This window comes from Caloenas nicobarica, chromosome 7 (assembly GCF_036013445.1).
Source record: "Caloenas nicobarica isolate bCalNic1 chromosome 7, bCalNic1.hap1, whole genome shotgun sequence".
NCBI classification, from domain to species: Eukaryota; Metazoa; Chordata; class Aves; order Columbiformes; family Columbidae; genus Caloenas; species Caloenas nicobarica.
Window position 1 is genome coordinate 6,094,233 of NC_088251.1, and position 22,595 is coordinate 6,116,827.

Consider the following 22,595-nt stretch of genomic DNA (forward strand, 5'->3'; position numbering starts at 1 on the left):
AAGTCTGTTACGTGATGCTAATACGCACGTAAATGTGTTTTGTTTGTAGCCCAAAATGTTCCAAACTCTGATTGGGAAAAGAAGGTAACCGAATACTTCAAGGAGAAATTAAAAGAAAATAATGCTACTAACTGGGTAAGATGGTTTTATTCTTTTAGGGATATGGCATTCTTAAGTTTTGTTCTTTCTGCCTCTTACATGTTTTTGAGTAGTCCTTCCTTTCCGTGATAAGTACACTTTGGAATTTTAGGCTTAGACCTTGTAATACTTTACTTACATCTTAGTTGCTTTAATCTTCATGTAAAGCAAAGGTGTAAAATCCTGACTGAAAGCAGAGAAGCCAATCCACTTGACTTCTGTTTACCGTTTTGCCCTGGGCCATAACTGCTGAATGCTGCCTATTTGAGTGCAATCCAGTAGATGGCAGGAGCTGACAAATTCTGTCATTTTTGAAAGTGTTAATGCCAGCCCTGGCTACTGTGAGTCTGCACTAGGTGCTTGTACACCACAAGTTTCCGAACTGCTGTTTTTAAACCCCTTGCCTCGTCTTTTATCATGATGCTGCAAACTTTGTGTGGGTTGAAGAAATAACTGCTTGGGCTTTCAGGTTTGAGGCAAAAACAATTTCTGCTAAAAATGTACTTCACTGGGTGGGATCGTGCCTGGTTTCAGCAGTTTAGCAAGGCAGCTGTGCTTTAGGTTTAAAAATACAGCGTGCACACCTGAGTTCAGAAGGCAATGGTTTTCTAAAGACTGACAAACATGGAATGCTGCTAAGTGGATTAGAAACTTTCATGTCAAATTTGTTCTACTTACGGCTAAAAAAAAACCAAGTGAAAATCATTGGTTGGGGTTTTTTGTTTGGTTGGGGTTTCTTTCTCCTGTCAGTAGAAGTATTCTGTATTTAATTTTTCAATGATAGTTTAAATCAAAGTGTAGATGGCAAAACTGTGCGAAATATACAGCATTAGAGGGAATTGAAAGTGCATTTTCTTAGTTAAGATAAACATGAGGGAATATATGTTTGTTTGTTAAAGTGCTGTTTGCTATAAGGCCACTTCTGTTATTTTGTAGCATTTTAATGTTGGATGTGGTTTTTTTCCCAACAGTTTATCTTCAAAATTAGAAAACTTTTCTTATTGCGAGTCTCATTATTTCATATTATACCACATGCCTAGGCATTGATTTTTTTTTTTTCTTCTGTTTTTCACAGAATCACAGAATGTTAGGGATTGGAAGGGACCTCAAAAGATCATCTAGTCCAATCCCCCTGCCAGAGCAGGAAAACTTAGGTGAGGTTACACAGGAAGGCGTCCAGGCGGGTTTTGAATGTCTCCAGAGAAGGAGAATCCACAACCCCCCTGGGCAGCCTGTTCCAGTGTTCCGTCACCCTCACTGAGAAGAAGTTTCTTCTCACATTTTTCCATTGTCATGTAACCACATGTGAAAAAGACTCCCCCAATGTGGACTTGGAAGTTAACATACAGGTTTTCCATGGCCTTTTGTTATAAGAAATTGTGCATGCAATTGCTATAGTACCACTGGTACATAATACGTAGTAAAAGTGTTGTCAAATAGGAATAAAATAAGTAATAAATTCTATTTAATACTGCAGCTGCAATAATTCCCAGTTTAGGGGTTAGTTTCAAATGTTGCTGTAGAGTTTCCATATGGTTTCAGTGACCGAAATGCATTTCTTTAGTATTGGGATTGAGAAACGAGCGGGACTGGTGGCTTTGGAACTGGAAGAATTTGGGAACTGTTAAGTGTCTGATAATTGTAACTATTAACTGTAACAGCTATTGCAGAAGCTTCTGGTGTTGAGATATACGCACTTTGTTACTGCTGGGATCAAGGCAGGAGGTGTGCTCAGAAAATATTAAGTGTGTTACCTGATGTGGCAGGTTGTCCAGGGGGATTAATCGTACCAACAAGAACAACACAAGGTTTGAGGCAAGTAACTGAGCGGTAGGATACACCGAATGAGCAGAGAATAAGTTGGTGACAGCTTTTGTGCTTGTTCTAGCTTACTTCAGGGCATTTCTTAATATTTATATACTGGTTGTTTAGAATAAGCTCTTTTTTCTAGGTTCCATCGCTGAATGATGTTCCTGTACATTACCTAAAACCCAACAGTTTAGTGAAATTTCGCTGCATGGTTCAAGATATGTTTGATCCTGAGTTTTACATGGGAGTATATGAAACAGTTGACCCGAATACAAACACGCGTGTAAGTGAAATACTGATCTATTATTCTAGTACATGTTTAGCATTTTCTCCATTCTGGTCTTTGTATTTCATCTAGTTTCTAAATTAAACCTGTGGAGTCTGGGCTCTGTCTAATAAAACTGTTCGTATGACATCAGTAATACATCACTTCTCATATTTCTGTTGGGGAATAAAAATTACTAAAATAATGAAGGTTTCAGCAGTATGTCTCTGAAGGACTTTAGACTGCAATGATTTTGGTGTTATTCAGGGTGCTGTCAGAACCAGAATGATCACATTGCCTTTTCCTTCTTGACAGGTTTTGCATTTTGGTAAATACAGAGATGTGGCAGAATGTGGGGTAAGTTATACAAGTTATATGAATTTTGAGATGACATGTTAAATATAAAATGCACTTATAAACTGTGTCTTTCTAAGTTTATAGCTTACTTGGTACTCAACAGTGTATTCTTGGAGGTACTGCTCCTAAACCACAAAATTAATCTCAAGTTTGGAAAGCAGAGCGTTCTTAACTGCCCATGGGCATTCCAAGTTTAGAAGGCTTCAAGCCATTTTTGTCCTATTTAAAATTTGTTTCGGGGGGGCAGTAAGCACTCTTGATCTTAAAACTTTCTGCTATGGAAAACAATTTACTTTTGGTAGCACAGTGCTACTGGAATCCAAGCATTATAGATACAGCCTGTTTAGATTTTCTCTTTCATGAGTATGTAGTCTTGCATGTTTGTAACTTCTACCTAAGTAAGTGAATCTGTGGGATTAGTTGAAAAAAAAAGAAGATAAATTCTAATCAGATTTTTAACAAAATTTCTGTTGGTGTTCCAGCCTCAGCAGGAAATTGATTTGAACTCTTCGCAAACAGTCACCTCAGAGAGACAGACTTTCTACTGCGTTCCAGTGCCTGGTGAATCAGCATGGGTGAAAGAAATATCTTTTTTGACTGAGCTAGTGCTCTGTTATACAGTGACCACCAACAAATTCATTAGATTTAAGGAGATCAAGTTTATTTGAAGTTTTTTTAGAGTGAATCAGGATAGGTGAGGAGAGGTGGTAGGTGTAGGGAAAAAAAAAAAAAAAAGGAAAAATTGGTGTTGTGCTACATAAGCAAAGAGGATACAAATGAATTTAGGAACGTTACTTTTTGATTTAGTAGGGCTTTAAGCTAGATTTGCATGTCTGATTGGGAGGGTCTTGAAAATTTCTGTTAATTTCTATTTGAAAATGTTTAGAATATGAGAAACTCCATTTGAGCCGTAGGCATTCTGTTGCCATTTTCTGATTAAATTAGGTCACCATCACATAGTGAGAGTCTCCTACAAGAACCTGTAAAAACACCTGTAGCTGAGCATGCGAAGAGAATCGTTCCTGGAAAATCGAAGTATTGAGTTTATAATAGTTCGACCACACTATGTCATTTTCTTAGTGAGTACAGGAAAGGTCTTGGGTTGAAACAAATCATCTTTAGTTTCTTCTAGTAAATAGAAGTTGAATTGTCTGAGTGGAGTGGATACAGGGTGCTGCTTTTAACACTTTTATGAGTTTTATATTCTCTTCTCATCCAAGGGAGTGGGGGAGAGGTCTAGAAAACTTAACATATGTTGCATTTTGTAAAAAGGGACAAATTTGATGGTAAATCTAATATGACTTGATATTTCATAATTTGAGTTCAGAATCTGAGAAAACGACTACTCGTCATGGGCACAGGATGCCACTGCAATTTTAAAATTAGGCTAACACAATTCTTGTAAATAAAGATTGATAAGTTAGTCTTTGAATGAAGCTTACAGCAAAATACTGCAGCAATGGGAATTTAAAGTGAGCCAGACTATTATGAAAACACTGAACATTATTTTAATATTTGCCCATCATTCTAAGAAAAGGAAAAGTGTATTAGTATTTTCAAAACTCATTTACAAGTGTGGTATTGCTAGTATCTTACAAGGATGTGAACATTTTCGGTGTGTTTTTTTTTTTTAAGTAATAGCGAATGTGTCAGATAGCAAGTATTTAAATATTATCTGTTCTTTAGGGTTGAGATGTGGAAGAGGAAAAATTTCTTGAGATTTTGAGTTGTACCTGACCACAAGCATGTTCTCTGGGAGTAAAAAAACCCCTTTTTTTAGAGATTGAGAGTGGAATAGCACTCAGAGATGATGCGTTAATGTCTTGCTCAAAATAGGATAATAGGATTTTGTTAAAAAGAAAGTACTTTGCCTGAATTTTCTCAGCTGAATGGGTAGTTGTCCTTAATCTTCAGTTTTACGGATACATTAGTGCAAGCCAAGCTCGAGTTAGTCCTTCCACATCCTACACACCAAGTCGCCACAAGAGGAGCTACGAGGAAGACGAGGACATGGATCTGCATCCATCTAAACAGAAAGAGCAACATCTGGGTAACAGTCATTACTGAGGAATAGTTATTGTGCTAGCTTTCCAGAATTTACTGAAATTTCATTCTCAAAAATGGAAATATTTACAATTGTTTGAATCAGTAGTGTTATTGCAGCCTTTATAACTAATTTAGTGGCTTTGAAGTCTCCAGTGTGGGAGATTCTGTGGTGGTGCGTGTTGTGTGTAAACCATGTGACTTGTTGGTACTGCTTTCTAGAGTTGATTCCTAAAAAATTAGTATTTTGTACAGCAACACTTGGGTATTGCCTTTTGTATGTAACAGCACACACATAATTTATAGCAGCAGGCTGAAATTTAGTTGTTCTTGTTTAATTTCCCACTCTATTGCAGATTTCATGGTAATCTGGGGAAAAAATCACCTCATCTTGTCTCTCTCTTGCTCTGTGTGTGGATGTTATTGTGTAAATTTAAGCCAAACTGCATCTCAGTTAGGTGCTGCTTTACTATGAACAGTAGCATATATCTAAAAAAACCAGCTTCCAGCCTTTTTTCTAACATGAGACTTATTGATCCAGCTTCATAAATGAAGCAAATTAATACCAGACACTTGAAGCATCCTGAAGAAAGCTATTAAAGCTTTTAAGAGGGTGGTATTTCAAACAGTAGCCCTGTACAGACAGTGTGCAGTTCTCATGCTGTAATCTGTTGGTGAACTATTTGTCTTGGTGCTCTTCTGTGGAGATGCCATTTAAAATTGCATGGATGGGGTTTATTTTTGAGATTTTGGTGTGTTTTTTGAACAAGAGAAAGTGGTTAGTTTAAAATTGTGAGTCCTGTTAAAATAAATTGTAGAAGCTATTGCTTTCTTTTGCTTGGTGTTCTCTGTCTGTCAGGCTCAGTAGCTGCATTCAGTTTTTTCTTTCTGGATTCTTACCAGTTCACAAATGGGTTATTATATAGTTTAGACTATTTTGTCTTTGTACCTACTCTGATCAGTTGTAGAATACATTTTTATAGCTTGATTATTGCTGAAAATCTACAGAGATTTTTTATATAAACTGTTATGTTGCTGCATACAGTTTTTTAAGAACCATCTATTTTTTTGACTGTGAGATGCAGAAAAATATTACCTTTGCAGTCTTACAGAATTTAGAAAGAATTCATTCACACAGTTCAAACGTTACATTTTGAAAATCAGATTGGCCGTGTTTGGGTTTCTACGACACGTAGATGTTTACCAGTACTCACGCTTGCGCTTATCCTGATGATTTAAAATATGCATTTGTTGAGGCTTTTCTATTTTGAGTAAGAGTATCTTGTGTCAAATATGTTGCTTTATTAAATATTTTTGTCTCGGTTGTCTTGTTAAATTAGTTTAATCCCATGTTGCTCACTGAAGAAAGTTGTTCACTTTTGCATTTCTGTTTGAAGAGCCTATCAATCCCTTATTTTTCAGGCAGTGGAGGTGACATCCATGGATGTGTGGAGCCAAAGAGATTAGAAACAGAAGCGTCTGCGGGCCACCATCTCATTTCTCCCAACTGCTCCCCTCCACTTGACTTAAATTTTCCATTGCCAGGAGAGAAGGGACCAGCGTGTCTTGTAAAGGTAACGGAAGTGGAGAGCTGGTGAGTGTGGCTGGGTGAGGCAGACAGAATCCCAATTTAGTGTCAGTAGTTAGTCTGGCATTAGTTTATAGGCACAGAAACTGTCTTTCAAGTCCAGAATTTTGTTTCTACAGGTAATTACTTTGTTTCTTGTCACTACCGCTGTACCCGAATTGCTGAACTCCTTCAACAGCATTTATTACAGCTCCTGTGTTCTCATTACACTTAGTGAAGTGAAAAAGTCCATTACTGTAATAGATGCTCAAGGGTGTAGCTGATACTGGCTCCTGGTATTCTGCTTTTAGGATTTGTCCTCTTAAGGAAAAAAGTTGTGATGGAACAAGCAAAACAGTACGCTGCACATTTTTGTGTTGTATTTGAAATGCTCTTTGATTCGCTAGTATGCTATATTGACTATGAAACTTCCAACACCAAATTTCTGTGCCGTTCCCATGTTGAATGCTCCGTTATTCAGCAAATCCTGGTAAATCAGATTAGAATACAATTGTTTACATTTGCATAGCAAAAGATCACCAATGGGAAAAAGCATGCAGTCCCAGAAACTCGTTTTTAAGTTTAGTGCCACTGAGGGCGAGAAGGGACCTCTTTACACAGACTGTTCTCAATCTGCAGTTGAGTGTCCTGAGATTTTTTTTCTTGGTGTGCGGTCCTGCATCTGGCCCATCTGCCTCTGAATTTTCTTGTTTTCTCTTTGTGGCAGGTCTATGAGAGCTGGGACAGCTTCAAAGTCAATGACGTTCTGGAGGTGTACGGTATTTTGTCTGTGGATCCGGTGCTGAGCATAGTCAACAGTGACGAGAGGTAAGGCTTCGTGAAACGAAGGAAATTCTTATTTCAATGAGCAAAATATTGTGGCTGTCTCCTTGAAACAAACAGGGAAATGTATAAATACATAAGAGTTATGCTTAAGAGGGGAATTTTGTTGCTTAAAAAAAAGCTTGACTTGGAAATAATTAGATCCACCATCCTGTAAAGTGAAGTGCATTGTACTCTAGTGTGTCCTTACTCTTGAGTACATGATGCATCTTTTTCTAGGTTTTTGTACAGTCTATAAAGCAGAAAGTGTTTCTGTAGCTAAATGTTCTGTACCCTTTCATGCCTATTAAACTTCCAATGAATGGGCAAATAGTGAACAAAGTTTTCAGGTAAGCTTTAAAATTATAAAATGTCATTTTGAAATAATTTGTAAGTCCATGAAAGGTGTTACCATAAACAAGTTTGTAGAATATTAAAAACAAATATTGCATGTCTGCATGGAGTGTGAAAGTGACCAAAATGAGTATAAATTGGGTTGATTTTTTTCATTAATTTAGGTGTATTGTCACATTATACTGCTGATAGAAACTTCCAGTTTCACCTGCTGTTCTGTGGTTACTTGCTTGACAAAATACAAACTAATTGAGAAGGATGCAAGAAGTCGAATTTTAAAATAAAGCTGCTGACCGTCTAACATACGCATTATACTACTGCTGTCTTGAACTATTGCACTTCAGATTATTTCTGTTGGTGATTTTCTTTACCTTTTTGATCGGTACAATGTGGAGAGTGCACTGTGAATCCTTTAGAGTGCCAACTTCTTCAGAGTTACCTCAGCCTGGTCAGCTGCTTTGGGTTGTCATCTGTCTGACAGCTGATCCCAGACTGACAGCCCAGTTGGTCTGTCATGAGCTGGTTGGTGGTTTTTTGGTTGGTTGTTTTTTTCTGCATGTCATTCTGTCACAAATAGGCAAAACGGTGGCATTTAGCAACATTTTGAATGTAAAGAAAATAAGTTTATTGTAATGGGAAGAGTGGATAGTCTGTGGGTGGACTGCTGAAGGGGCTTGGAAGTTGTAAAGCCTTTCAGCTTTTAAAACCAGTGCAAGTTGATTAAATTTGTACTAAACTTTACTGTCACCTGATAGAGTCGCTTTAGGGATTTTAATTTCTACATAGCAAATGAAAACCACCTGGAAGGAATTTTGTAAGGCATCTTCAGGGAGAGCAAAGCTTATATGTCTCAACCCTTAACTTAAGAGTTAATGCCTTCAAGTTTGAGCTGAGGTATATAGGATTTATTTACTTGCGTTGTTTTTTTTTTTTACTCAGCCAGTGATATAGCTCTTATGTGACTGTCTAAAAGATCTTGTCAGGCTCTGGAACCAGGTGGGATATGGAAATCCCACATGTGCATACACAAATGTAATAAATCATGACCTTATTTTCTTAAAAGTTACTGTTTAAACTTCATTAAGTACATACTGGACAGGACAGTGTGGAATATTTTATTCAAAGCTACGTCCTATTCAATGGTGCAGCAAATAATAAATACAGTTTTGTTTGGGGTGTTTGGTTTTTGGTTTTGGGGTTTTGTTTTGGTTTTGGGTTATTCGGTTGGTTGGTTGTTTTTTCAGCAAAGAAAGGTTTGATTATTTTCTGAAAATAACAGAATCCAAATATTTTTGGTCAAGCATGCTTTGGCATTTCTATATGAGCGTTCATGGTGTTTGTAAAGGAGGCAGTTTGAATATGGGCGGCGTTAGCAGAAGCTGGGTTGGGATGGTGTTTATTCCGACCCGCTCTGCCCTTGGCCTGGTTCCAGCAGCCGTTACTCAGATGGAGAAAAATTTGCGTGGAACTTTTCTAAGCCCAGTTGTGCTGTGTCCTTCCCCAGGGACAGCTCGACCCTCGATCCCGTGGAGTCCATGGACACGGCAGAGGAACAGAGAGTGCACAGTCCTCCTGCCTCCTTAGTCCCCAGAATCCACGTGATCTTGGCACAGAAATTACAACACATTAACCCGTTACTGCCTGCCTGCCTTAATGAAGAGGAGAGTAAAACCTGTGAGTATCCAAGCTTCACCTCGCTCTGTGAACATGAATAATAAATGTGCAGTTTCCTGGTACGTGTGAACGAATAATTCTTTGCTCGGAGAGAAATGCATCGATGGCAGAGTTTGAATTTAAACCTTGTTAAATGGAGGAACCATTCAGTACTACAGAACTGGGCAAGACACAAGCATTTGTGTTTATGTGATGCTTATGTGTTTATTTTTCTGAAATAAATGTGATTTATATGAAACTTGGTTTCACATGCTACATGCCCGAGGATTTTACCAAGTTGTTCAACCGTAAAAGCTTATATGTTCTCAAGTGGGGTAGTGAATTGCTGGAAAATTAGATTTGCACTTTACTATAACAATGGAAGTAAGAAATGTACTGACAACATAAAGAATGATAATACTGTGAAGAAGATAAAGCAATTCTGGTTTTAGGCAACTGTGTTATTCCTTGTGGCCTGTTTGACTGTTATTTTTTTGTCATTGAATTACTGCATGCACACCTCTAAATGATATTTATAACTGTCTTCCTTGCGTGCCTTGTATTGGTTGTCCTGACCTGTGCTACGTGTATGGGCTGGGGTTTTTTCTGCCTTTAATATAGTATGGATAGGCCATCGATTTTTTTTTTTTTTTTTTTTTTTCAAAATTTGGTTCCAAACTTTACAGCCTTCTGGAAATGCATTACAAAAATCTAATGGGAAAAAAAAAAAGCAAGCATTTCCAAGGTAATGATGAGTGATTCGAGTTTATCCAAAGCCAGTAATTACTCAGCTGGAAAACCAATGAATGTTTATTTTTATTAGACTGCTTTGGAGTAACCATTTTTGTTCATCAAACTGTAATGAAAAATAAGGTTTATATGGAGGGAAGAGGGTGAGGAACAGCACTTTTCCTGACATTTGTTGTCTTTTGCTCTTTCATCAGTTGTTTCTAATTTCATGTCTGAGCTGTCACCAGTGAGAGCAGAGTTGCTTGGGTTCCTCACCCACGCGCTCTTGGGAGACAGTTTGGCTGCTGAATACCTGATACTGCATCTCATCTCTACAGTGTAAGTATTTAGATGTTTGCTGAGAATTTATATATTTATCTTTTTAAAAGAAATCTCCTTGTATGGGCTTCTTCACCACTCTGCAAATAAATGGCAGAAATAGCCTCAGTAGTACCTACTCCAGTAGTACTTTGTCAGCTAGAGTTGCCCTGTCATAATAGACATAGTAAATAGATTTGATTGTCTGAAATAACAGTAGGTTTTGTTAAAAGGCCATTTTTCTGGCAGTGTATCCTTTCAGCGTTCCTTTGAGAGCTGGGCAAAATCTCCTTAAGATATACTTTTAAACAGAGGTACGAAAACATCTTTTTATCTCTGGCTTATTTTATTGAATAGGACATGCAGCCGACTTCTCAGAGACGGCATTTACTAACTGCAGTAGTTATTGTTTAAGTATTAAAAGACACTGAAAGGTACATTCTGGGAATTTGTTTAATTAAATGCAGACATAAGTTTAATGGTAAGCTCAAGTGAACCTCATTTAGAAAGTTACCACCAGAGCTGATGCTGTAGCTGAACGTGCATGTGTTTTGATCTATCTGCACAGCCGATTGAAGTGGATTTGCTTAATGTTCCCTTATGCTGGTTTAAACTGTCACTGGACGCAGGAGCAGCGTCCTTTGACTCATTACAATTTCAGGTGTGAAACTTCAGACAGTATGTTTTGAGTAGATCGTTAAGTATAGTTGTCACGCTCATATTTAAATTAATATTTTAATAATAATCTATCTTCAAAATGAAAATTGATTCAGGTTTCTAAAAAAGGGAAAAAAGTAATTTTTTTTTTGGTAAGTCACGTCTTCTATGGTTTTCAAAAATTGCATTCTACTACAAAGTGAGAGGTAAAGGACACACTTAACAGAAGTATTTACAGAGCTGTAAGTGGACTCGGCATCTTACCTTTCTCCTACCGCAACTGGTGTGTAAAAAGCCATGAGATATTTCTCAGTCTCAGCAAGACAGGTGACATAGATCCCACCAGAACGCCATGGCAGCTTAATTGTGAGCTGATCAGATTTATGGTGGGTTTATGTTTACAGTCTGCCCTGAACCCTTGTCCCTGCGTACTTCAATATCAGCATGATAAGTACTTCAGTATCAGTATGAATAATGTTTAGTGTTGGGGTTTTTTATTATTGTTCTGTGCACACTTTGTTCTTTCTAGTTGGCCTGTGAATGCTCTAACACTTAGACTAGAATGTGTTTTCTCTCTTAGCTGATATCACAAAAAAGTTGAAATTTGTCAAGAATGGGGAGAAGATATACAGTGAGAAGAGGGAGAGGAAAGCTGAGGGCAGGTAAAGGAAATGAATAAGTGTGATAAGCAGGGAAATTGAGATTGGGCAAAGAGAAAGGAAACGGATGAAGAAATATGTTTATTGAGTAACAACAGAGCATGAGGAGAGCAGAACGTGTAGTAGGCACATTTGCAGGATCTCAAGCACTCTCAATGTACCGCTTTTGTGCAATGCTGCAGAGCCTTCCTCAGCAGCCTTCAGCCTAACGCAGCTCCTTGGACGCTGGAGAAGGAAGGAAATGTGGCTGTGATTGATGTATTATTAGTCCCGAAATCCTGCTGGCTATCAGAGCTACAGCACAGCACTCTCACTGATTGATACCTGTGTTCACCGTGTTCATCAGGTGCTTGCCTAACCTGTGTTATTTCCACTTAGTTACGCCAGACGAGATGTGCTTCCTCTGGGAAAATTCACAGTCAACTTGAGCGGATGTCCGAGAAACAGCATCTTCACAGAGCACATATACCGCATCATCCAGCAGCTTGTTCCAGCGGTAAGAATAACGGCTTTATAGCACTTTCATATTCCTGTTGGACTAATTGTTCCAACCAAATAAACAACATTTTAGTTAAAGGCAGGATTCTTAAGCAAAGGTTCCTGTCATCCATGTAGAGGGAAATAAAAATGGAGATATGGCTTGCCTGTCAGTTGGAGTCTCTATTTACCAAGGATGAATATGGAATAAAACCATATCCTCATAGGTATTGAACTGACAGAGAGATGCTGCATACTTTATTTTGCCTTTCTGGATTGATATGTTTAGACATTTAGGTCATTTAATTATTGTGTTGTTACTGTTTATCTCCAAGTTCGTGGATAATTCATAGCATTTCAATTGGGGGTCATAACAATTGTACTGCTGCAATAAATCATTTGTTCTTTTTTGTGCATCCTAAATGTGCAATACAGATTATATGAGTTCTTAACAGCGTTATTTTCCTTTTGGAATTTTTTTTAAGTATTTAGCATTGGGACATTGGGGATAAAGTGCATTCCGTGTCGTGGTAACAAGTTTTGTTTTACTTCCTACGGAGGTTCACAGTTGCAACCCTTGCTAAAGGAAGCAGCATTTACTAGGGAAGCTGCAGGAGAGGAAATGTGCTGATCAGTTTTTATTTTCTCCTTGCAGTCCTATCGCCTACAAATGACAATTGAGAACATGAACCATTCTCGATTTATCCCACACAAAGACTACGCAGCCAATCGCTTGGTCAGCGGAGTGTTGCAGCTCGCCAGCAACACCTCCCTTGTTGTAGACGAGACTCAGCTTGAGCAAGGACAGCTCGACACAACAGGTACATTTGGAAGGTTAAAAGTTGATACATTTTAATACAGCGATGCTAATTGTATCCCGGTGCTAATTTTCTATTACAAAGCTGTTTGTGGTTTCCGTATCTGATTTCATCACTTGAGCGAGCTTCCTGCTGCTCTGCAGCCGGCTCAGGCAACTTACAGCTCCACCTCTTGGGTTTGTTTTTTTTCTCTGTTTTACTTTTTGGAAGTTTCTGGTATTTTGCTCAGAAATGCTTGTATTCAGTCAAAATGATGAGTGTGTTTTTCAGCTGTTCTGGTCTTGCCAGAGACTGTTTAATGTGTTCTTTACCCAGCAAGACTTTTTTTTAATTCCCTTGATTTGTTAAATTATACTTTCTGTCAGATAATTTGTAGTATTTTGTCCTCTTTTGAGAGAGAATTTTTTATCTGTAGTTTTCTGGCTTTGTAGGACTGATGAAAACATTAGCTATTAATACGTACACTAGGCCAGATAAAATTTAGGCTTGAAATCCTTCAAGAATTCTTCATTGTGATCTTAAGAAACAGTTGGCTGTATATGGAAAACACCACAGACACAAGAAGAAACAAGATGCTTGCAAGAATTTTTCTCTGAGATGCTCATTAAAAACAGATTGGGGGAAAAAAAAATCAGGTCTGACATTTGTTTAGATCCAGTTGTCAGAGAATTTGTTCTTGCTTTTCTAGGTGTACACAATGTGACCGCACTGGGTAACCTGATCACTTGGCAGAAGGTGGATTATGACTTCAATTACCACCAGATGGAATTCCCATGCAATATTAACGTTCTTATCACTTCAGAGGGCCGATCACTCCTACCGGTAAGGCGGGTCTTCCTGAATTTGGGGAATAATTACAGCTGGTAGCAGCTTCCTTAGGTCGTGCCATTCCAGAGCCAAGCGGAGGCGGGAGAGCTGTCTCGGGTGCGTTACCGGCATCAGTTCTCGCTCGAGGCTGCAGCCAGGCCAAGAACCTGTTCGAGGAGAACCAGGGCATTGACCTTCTCTCCTCCTTGGCTGAGCAGTATTGCGAGAGCGAGGCAGCGACCGGAGTTAGTAACAGAGATCACGACACTTTATTCTAGAACAGGAGGTTCTGAGGTGATGGGCACGTGAGTGCAGAGCAACAGATCTGGCATTGACCCTAGAGAAACAGCGTAGCCAAAGCGTACAAATATCCCATCGCTTGCATTCCAGCTTTGGGAGTCGAACGTTTGCTCTCTTGCCTCTAAGTGCGACCGGTGCCTGCTGGAATAAGGACTTTACGCTGATTTTCAAAAAGGGAACCGTTAAATATTTAAAGAATGAAGTGTCTTACCTTAGTTCTGGGAAATAGTGACTTCTGTTGCTTTAGAGATTAAATTAGTCTTGGAATGAAAAAAAAAAACAAAACAGAATGTGGAAAGAGATGATATGTAATTTTATTTTTCAGTCAGATTGCCAAGTCCACTTACAACCACAGATAATTCCACCAAACATGGAGGAATATATGAACAGCCTCCTGAAAGCGGTGCTGCCTTCTGTGCTGAACAAATTCCGAATTTACCTAAGTTTATTGAGGCTGCTGGACTACAGTATATCCGATGAAGTGACCAAGGTACGAAGACATCACTAATATGTTTTCAACTGTATATGCAGATAGAAACTACTTTCCCATTGTTCTCTGAACAGAAACATTTTCTTGTCCTGAATGTGCCTTTAAGGATTTGTACTCCTGAGTATTTTAGGACATACTTTACACATATCCTGCTTTGTAAAACTCATTTTGAAAATGAATTCTTTTCAAAGATGAGAACTAGCCTGTTTTCACTTGGGCTTGCTTCCCAACAGCAACAAGTTGAAATGTTTCTCCTGTAATCTAAGGGTGGTTACGGTGTTTAGCTCCTTAAAAGCTCATCTCATAGCGAAGATTCTTTCTTGCCACATAATTGCGTGCTGTGTCGTTTCTAGGCGGTAGAAGAAGACTTTGTAGAGATGCGCAAGAACGACCCTGAGAGCATAACAGCTGATGATCTGCACAGAACTCTGCTGGTGGCGAGGTAGGTTTGTCCTGCTGGAGACTTTCTCCCAAGCTGGTAACAAATGAAGTCAGTGCGGTTTGACTGCAGTTGTGTGAGACATCCTGGCAATCAAACCATGGAATCTACTCCTCCCTTGTTCTTCTTGGCAGAGATTCTCCGTTTGGGTGAAATATTTCCTCCCCCATTTCTTCCCATGCTTTCTAGTTCATAGGAGACCAAAAGAAAATGGGTTCTGTGCTGTATTAGCTTATCAACCCTGAGACGTGAACGAGCTCTGATTTCTTGAATCGCTGTTTCTGCCCCTCCAGGTTCCTGTCTCTCAGCGTGGGGCAGACGACGCTGTCACGAGAGCGGTGGCTGAGAGCCAAACAACTGGAGGCGTTACGTAAAGCCAGACTTCAGCAGCAAAAATGCGTTAATGGGAATGAACTTTAATATTTTGTGGATGTCGCTATGAAAATTTGTCTAATCCTAGATGGAACCTATGCTAAGATTGGGATATTGTTTATACCAGTTTTTGTAGATAATTTATACCAAAAAATTACGGGTATTTACCCATGCAGTCTGAACACACTTAACTCTGAACAGCCACTTCAGCATATTTTATGACATTTTTTTGGATCCTGTTTTGTAATTGAAAATTGGTAACAATGAGCAAATTGTTTGATATTAAACTTTAGTACTGAAATTGTGTAAACTTATTTCCTTTAATAATGAGAAAATTTAACCCAGCCAGAGCCCCTCCATACTCAGCAGTGGTAAGCTCTATTCAGGAATAAGTTTGAGAGATAATTCTTGAATGGCTAAATGTTGAGGATCAGAGGTTTTGGTAACCAGCAGGAAACAGCAACTGTAGTATCCAGAGCTTTACTGTTGCTCCCATGAGCTGAAGCTGCTTGTGCTCATGGCAGCAGCATAACAGTGATTTACGTTGTGGTGTAAAGAAGTGATTTGATCTTATCCATGACAAGGTTCCACTATGAAATACATCTTTATTGTACTCAGAGAAAACCAAGATGAACTTCTAAAATCTCTCTAACAAGCTTTATTCTGGCACATTTTTTTTAAAAAAGCATTGACTGGAGAATTGGTTATACTCATGTATTTATACAAAAGGATCTTTCTACAGTACCAGTAATGCAGTGTGTTTAAATTGTTTCAATAACATCAATTAAGCACTAAGAATGGTCTCTACATATCTTATTTGTGCTGTACAGTTTGAGCTGGTTTTCAGGACAAACTGCCCTTACTAGGGCTTGCACAACTAGTTTTAACAAGGTGGGGTTAAGTAGTGAAACATTAAACCAATGTGGAGTTCGAGTAATCTGGAAACATGGTGTAGGAGTAAGCAAGGCTGTCCTTGTGGAGACAGCAATGGAGTCAACTCTAGATTTTGCTTCAATTAATCCTTTTCTGAACAAGGAAAAAAGATTCCTGCCACACTTCCATGAAGCCATTGAGAATGTGTGAACAGGAACCCTCTATTTTTCTGCATTTTTCCTATTCTAAATGTGACATTGTTTTTGGCTGCGCAGCCAATCTGGAACTGTCCATTTCTGCATGCTAATTTGAGTATTTATGATCTTACACAAAACTTGTTTTCTTAAACTCAAGCCAAGTTTGATACCTTTTCAAAGCCCTTAGAGGGTTTTTTTTTTTTGAACACTAAAATGAATATTCATTGTTTCATCTGACTTGTGCAACATTAATAGGAAGTTAAGCAACCAGATACAGGAAGAAAATTAAGACCCTTATCAAAAGGCAGCCTTCTGGTGCTGCTTAGGGGATAGTTTTATGCATATTGCCACAAATTATTTGAGACAAATATTTCCCTAAGTATTAGGCAATTTGTAAGCTGCAGGGACATGATACTTTTGGATCACCAAGCAGTGACCCAATACAGCAGATCAGGGGTTAGTTTACAGGAATACATGCCCTAGACTGCTGACTAAGCCACATTTTTTAAAATATAGGAGTGACTTTAGTTAGTACCCTTGCCCTACAGGGCTGTTCCAGACTGCAGATCATATAGATCCATTTCTCCATCTCTGACCAAAATAATGGCAAAGTATTTGGAAGTTCCCCTCCTCCAGGACCTGTACAAGCACCAAGGCTTAGGCAGTTTTTAAGGAGTGTCCTTGTAAATGTGTCTATGACTTTATTTTTTCCCCCTCCCCTGATGCCAGGTCTGTAGCAGTGCAGTGCTAGAAGAAAAGGATAAAGGACGAGTCACTTCTGTGGCCCCTGACAGGGGACACTATTAATGTCTGTCACTGCCTGAGGACAGAGCCAGGAGCTCCCAGTGGTGCTCAGGGATGGGACAAGTGGCCATGGGCACAAACTGAACACAGGAGGCTCCCTCTGAATATCAGGGAACTTTTTTTTTTTTACCGTAAGAGTGGTTGAGCAGGGGCAGAGGTTGCCCAGAGGGGTGGTGGATTCTCCATCCTCAGAGACATTCAGAAAGCCCCTGGGCATGATCTTTGGCAACCATCTCCAGGTGGCCCTGCTTGAGCAGGGGAGTTGGACACTGCAACCTCCACCCTTCTGTGATTCTGTGACTCTTAAACCAGAGAAAGTCCAGACAACCCACCCATCTTTGGAACTTAAAAGCCCAGAACCCTGTATTACCACATCCCTTAACATCACATACCAAAAACCATCTTTCAATTCCACTTTTTTTTAATTAAAATACCTCATGTATATTGCTCACATTAAAATACAGCAGTCATTTTAAATATAGCCACAAGTATAGACACTCAAAAAACCCAAACCCACATCACTTTAATAAAACAAATAAATAAATCCAATTTGTTTATCAAAGTTCCAGACCACCGGGGTTCGATGATGATCATTTCAGACACACAAGAAGTCCCAGGACACGGTACTACCTACCCCATGACACTATTTTCTCAGAACACCACGTGCAGCCTATCTACAGTACATGGACTAGAACGCGGAGGCACCGGGTCTATAAGGGTGGTTATATAGTTATAAACCACAGCATAGGAAGGTCCTGCTTTACAGTAGCTTTTGGATCATGACCTACACTAGGATGGCATGGCAAGGCATTGCTGGGAAAGGGTGATTTAGAGAGATTTAATCTTTTGACACACAGAGATAAGGGTTGTTTGGGTTGGGTTTTTTTAATCCAATTCCCAGCATGAGTGGATGCTTCGCCTTATCCTGCAAGTCTGCAAAGCTTGAGCTGGTCATGAATTTGGTTTTGATTAGGTGCTGACAGCTATGCTCTAATGCAACACCGATTTTATGAACCAGTACACTTGCAAAAGTCCTCATAACTCCTAAATCAGAAGGCATCTGGACAAATAAAGTATAGTTTAAAAGAATATATAGCACAGAGGGATACCCAACCTTCAGGCATTGTATCTGGCTTGTCTGTCTTTACACAGAGATAAGAGATTAGAGCCAATTGCCAGGAATTTGGAAAAAAGGAAATAGGAATAGTTTTACCATGGGCAAGACAATTAGAGGACATTCGCTCCATTCCCTCTCACCTCAAAACAAAGTGAGGAAAAAAAAAATCTACAAACTAAATTTGCACTGCAGGATCGTGGATATTTCAGATTGGATCCATGTGCTTTATCTTTACTGAAAGTGTCTCAAGATGTGTGGAAAGAAAAGGAGAGCAAGAAGAAATCTTAACTTCTGGTGAACATAATTAAATCCAAGAAAAATGCATCAATTCCCATTGTAGAGGCACAATTCATAGAAAGCTGCATCTAAAACTTCAGTGGAAATAAGTAAAAATTCTACTCCAAAAATAAATAACATGTAATTTACCAGTAAGTTATTTTGCTGGTGCAGTGCAAGGTAAATAAGGTCACAGAAGTGCAGTTATCACCTTTTGAGTATAAATACTTTCTACATAAGTCAAAAGAGCTACAAAATTAGTCTCCAAAAATAACTGTGCAACACATTGAAGACAGACAGCATGCTTATTAAATGCCAGTGTCTAAGCTACCTGTTTAACTATGGGTTACTGTTCTTTCATCTCAGCTGCCTGAGGGAATTCTGAAGCTTGGTCAGAACCAAATTCATTTGCATCTCTCACACCTGTAAACAAATTATCTCTGTTATTGATCCCAGTATTCAGTAGCAGTTCATGCCACAATGAAACCTGATGCGTTTTGGTTTTAGTATTGTATTAAAAGCCACGACAAGAAGAACACTTCCCACATCAGCAACTAGATTTGAATTATCCGCGTCTGGCATTGCGTAAACATTTCTTTCAGTTCTTTTTGTTTGATTTCATTTAGAGCTTCTGGTTCCGCAGGGCTCTTCTGGACCTTTGCCACAGCAAAATTAATCCCTTGAGTCAATCCTGCTTGCGTGATGTTTGCGACCTGGACCATGGAACTGCGAATTTTAGCAAAAGGAGATACAGCTCTGCTGCTGCTGTCAGCTGGGGAAGGAGTCGTGTGCAGTCCCGTCTCAAGGTTGCCAGATAGAGATCCTGGGCTTTTATGAGATTTGGTGAAGTCAGTCCCACCAACAGCTAAGAGCTGAGGATTTGGCTCAGAAGACTGTACATCCAGCTTGGATGGCCTGGAAGGAATATGTCCCATAGTTTCAGCCTTGGTTTCTGCCATCCTAGCTGTATTATTGCTGGTTTGATTTACTACGTGATGGGGCTCTTGAGAACCAGCCTCAGCCTCCAAAACATCCGACGCCTTATTTTGAGCATCGTGCACAAACCTCTGGCAGTACACATCAACAGGTTTCGCAAATTCCATCTCCGTGTTGTCAGCAGAAGGCGCGGGTACGTCCTCATGGTCAGAGTGGCTGTCCTGAGGGACAGGGACATGAATGCTGATGTTCATGTCGGTGCTGCTGATGGACTGGGAGCGACTGCCCAGGCGCGGAGCCGAGGCGATGATCCCACAGCTGGGCAGCACATAGTCCGCCTGCCCCATGTTCTCCAGAGAGTCGGTCAGCTGGTTGTCCTCATCCGACTTAGAATTAGTCAGGAAGTCATCGGAGTGGAATGAATCATTATCTGATCCTTCTGTATCAGATTCAGCGTGGACTTTAGCATCTACCGCTGGATTCTCTAAAGTTTCAAGGCTACTATCTGATTTCCAAAGATTCACTTTCAAATTCGGTTTTAAAAAATTCACCTTCACTTCAGGTTTGGTAAAGCTGCCCAACTTGCGAAGATTGCTGATGTTGACGTTGGATTTGGTTTGCTTCACTTTTTGATTGAGAGATGAGAACTTGCTCAGTAAATAATTCTTGCCTTGGGCCAAGGACCCTCTGTTCTGAGACCGAATGCCAATGATGTCCTCATGAGGTTTACTGCTCTTCCTGGAAGAAAAAGGGAAAAACCACCTCTGATGTCAAATCAAGGCAATCCTATTTATAAACACCAAGTATTTACCAGCTTCCAGTCTATTTCCATAATACAGAAGGACATTTTAGCAACATTATCCTTTCCTTACATAGTTGTACCCATATAAGCTAATCAAATTTAAAAACAAAGGAGCATTGTTATAGAATGGTAGCAGAACAAGGGGAAAAGGTGTCTTTAGTTTTAGATAAAACTGGATTTGAATTCTCTAAATTTGTAATTCTTTGTGTATGCTGTACTCCGTAGCCAGATTTAGCAAATATCCAGTCTTCAGTGCCTGTAAAAAAAGGAACATTTTCTTGCTCTACTTTCTACTCAGCTGGGAAAAGAAGCTGCAATAGTAGCCCAATAATCAAATGCAGAAGAAAGTTGTTGAAATATTTTCCCTAATAGTTTTCACTCGACAATTTACAGTTGTGCTACACAACACATTTTCTAGTAGTTTATACAGTCTGAATTGGAAGGGTCCAAAGTAATGCAACAGATCACACTTGGACTGGTAAAACATACTCAGCTTCAGCCAGCCATCCTCTTATTTCTACTCCATTGTCCTTCATAAATGATTTCCTCAGTTAACACTTCACCAGTATCTGTAGATAAAGGTTACTTCTGTTTAGTTATAGTTTTCTCTAATAAGTCAATTGTCTATCTAGAAAACTCTGGTAATTACTTTTAATTATCAACTGTGCTTTCATGTGCCATTCTGATTAACACTTCAGGGTTCAGAAGTTTAACTCCAGTCCTTTCTGCACACAAGACCTATAATGTTATCTGGATTTGTTAAATCCAAGCCAGATTTACACTTCACGAGTTGTCTTCTTACTGCAGGAGCAGACACTAAAATTCAGATAGGAAAAATTAAATTGGACAAACTAATGATGAACCACCTGATTTGCAGTATGTTACTTACATTTGGTAGTGTATTTTGTCTATAAGGACACAAATAAAATATTATTCCTTCTTATACTTTTAGATAAGCACCTGCAGACTTATTACTCAACTCCTAGCACAATAGCTAGATACAGACATTTCTTTTCGGTGTCATAGTAGATATGACTGTTACCATGTGCTGGCAGCCACTGAGCAGAGAACAGAAATGGGACACAGAAGGTTCATGTTTAAAGACTCACCTCTCCAGCTTTTTCTCAATAATGGGCACATCTAATCCCATCGCTTGCTTCGTGATTCTCAGCATTTCCGCAATGCACTGAAGAGTGTCTGAAATCCAATTAGCAGCCTGTCAGACCCTTAAAATACACCTTAAAATCCCATATTCCAAAAATTTAAAATTAATCACATCTACAATTATTTTTGCAACATAATTAAGTTACTTCGGTTCTTTTTCTTTGTTTGACCCTACAGAAGAGTTGCACCCTACAAACTGCAACTCTGATTTAAAGCTTACAAAATAAGCTTAAAGAATAGACCGTCCTTAAACCCTAAATACTGGGTGTAAGTGAACCACTGCCATGATGCATCATTTGTGGAATGAAGAGAAGCAATTATATGTATTCTAATCCTTCTTAACAAAACTCAATGCTCCACATAAGTGATCTTCTTCCCTTATTACTGCTCATTTAATTTAGTTAAATAACAAGCAAGAACATTTCTAGACAGTGATTTCACTAAATAAATCAATTTATTCCACTCTTTAGGAGCTAATTTTAAGTCCATTTTATCGGTTTTGGCGTAGTAAAGATCCAGACATGGAAATGTCTCAATTCTAGAGACATTGCTTTTAAGCAATTAAATCAGTATTAAATCAGTAACATTCTAGTGTTTACACAAGAAGCCACATACAGCATTTTTTTGTTGGTTCCCCACCCCACACAACTAAATCATATTAAAGTTTATCCTTAAAAGTTATTAAAAGTTATTCTAAGAGCAATGGAGAAAGTGCTTTCTAGAGAAACACCGGTACACTGAATACACTTATGTATAAATTTTTTTTTTTTTTTTTTTTTTTTTTTTTTTTTTACACACATGAAACAAACCTTTTCCATCTTCTTCTGGGTTGCGTACCACAGCTCTGAGAGTGTGAAAATACCCACTCATGTCTTTGTATTTGTAATGCAGCCTCATGCAGGAGAACTTGGGTTTGCCAAAAAGAGTGGGCTCAGGCCCTGGGAAATAAACCAGATGAGAAATCTTTACCCAAACTCTGCAAGAGATATTGCAAGGGCTGTACCTAAACATATGTAAGAGTGGACAGTCTTCTTCAGCATAAAAGGCTTCGTGTTTTCTTGAGAGTAGCAAATTTTAAATTGAAGATTTTCACAATAAACAATCAATAACTTACAAAAAGCAATTTGACTCTGTGTATATCTATTATAATTCAGCCTGATTGCTTATTACATATCACCCTTCCAAACAGAAGAAAAAATGCTGTAGTTTAGAGTGTGTTCCTGCAAGGATTAAAGGGAAAGCTGATGTATTTTTACCAAGTGGAAGCAATATAAATTTCAACACTTAGACCAAGTACTTCAGTTCTTCAATGTGCTGCATCATATCTACATCATTAAACAGGTGGGGTTTTG

The 22,595-nt window shown here is 38.9% G+C and overlaps 2 protein-coding genes across 3 annotated transcripts in view; one reads left to right on the forward strand and one right to left on the reverse strand.

Annotated features, from left to right (window-relative positions):
• Nucleotides 1-2,155: 2,155 nt before the first annotated feature.
• MCMBP (minichromosome maintenance complex binding protein) lies at nt 2,156-15,122 on the forward strand. The gene is made up of 14 exons (XM_065638986.1): nt 2,156-2,230; nt 2,528-2,569; nt 3,052-3,144; nt 4,484-4,619; nt 6,491-6,669; nt 6,907-7,007; nt 8,860-9,029; nt 11,293-11,374; nt 11,750-11,867; nt 12,504-12,669; nt 13,355-13,488; nt 14,099-14,263; nt 14,617-14,705; nt 14,996-15,122. Exons 1-14 carry the CDS (start codon nt 2,156-2,158, stop codon nt 15,120-15,122), a joined length of 1,677 nt encoding a protein of 558 aa, XP_065495058.1.
• Nucleotides 15,123-17,385: 2,263 nt separating this feature from the next.
• INPP5F (inositol polyphosphate-5-phosphatase F) overlaps nt 17,386-22,595 on the reverse strand; it is a 42,400-nt gene continuing 37,190 nt past the window's right edge. For both annotated transcript variants that reach the window (XM_065638735.1, XM_065638736.1), the window contains 3 exons: nt 22,053-22,181; nt 21,189-21,276; nt 17,386-20,015 (listed from right to left, as the gene is read on the reverse strand). In XM_065638735.1, coding sequence (XP_065494807.1) covers nt 18,896-20,015; nt 21,189-21,276; nt 22,053-22,181 — 1,337 coding nt within the window. In that variant the 3' untranslated portion in view covers nt 17,386-18,895. The remainder of the gene's footprint in view (nt 20,016-21,188; nt 21,277-22,052; nt 22,182-22,595) is intronic.

Excerpts from the sequence above, each read along its gene's own strand:
- MCMBP (XM_065638986.1), top strand. The coding sequence starts at position 2,156 with ATGGTTCAAGATATGTTTGATCCTGAGTTTTACATGGGAGTATATGAA. Across the intron at positions 13,489-14,098 it reads AGGGCCGATCACTCCTACCG|TCAGATTGCCAAGTCCACTT; the intron begins GTAAGGCGGGTC and ends TTTATTTTTCAG. Across the intron at positions 14,264-14,616 it reads TATCCGATGAAGTGACCAAG|GCGGTAGAAGAAGACTTTGT; the intron begins GTACGAAGACAT and ends TGTCGTTTCTAG.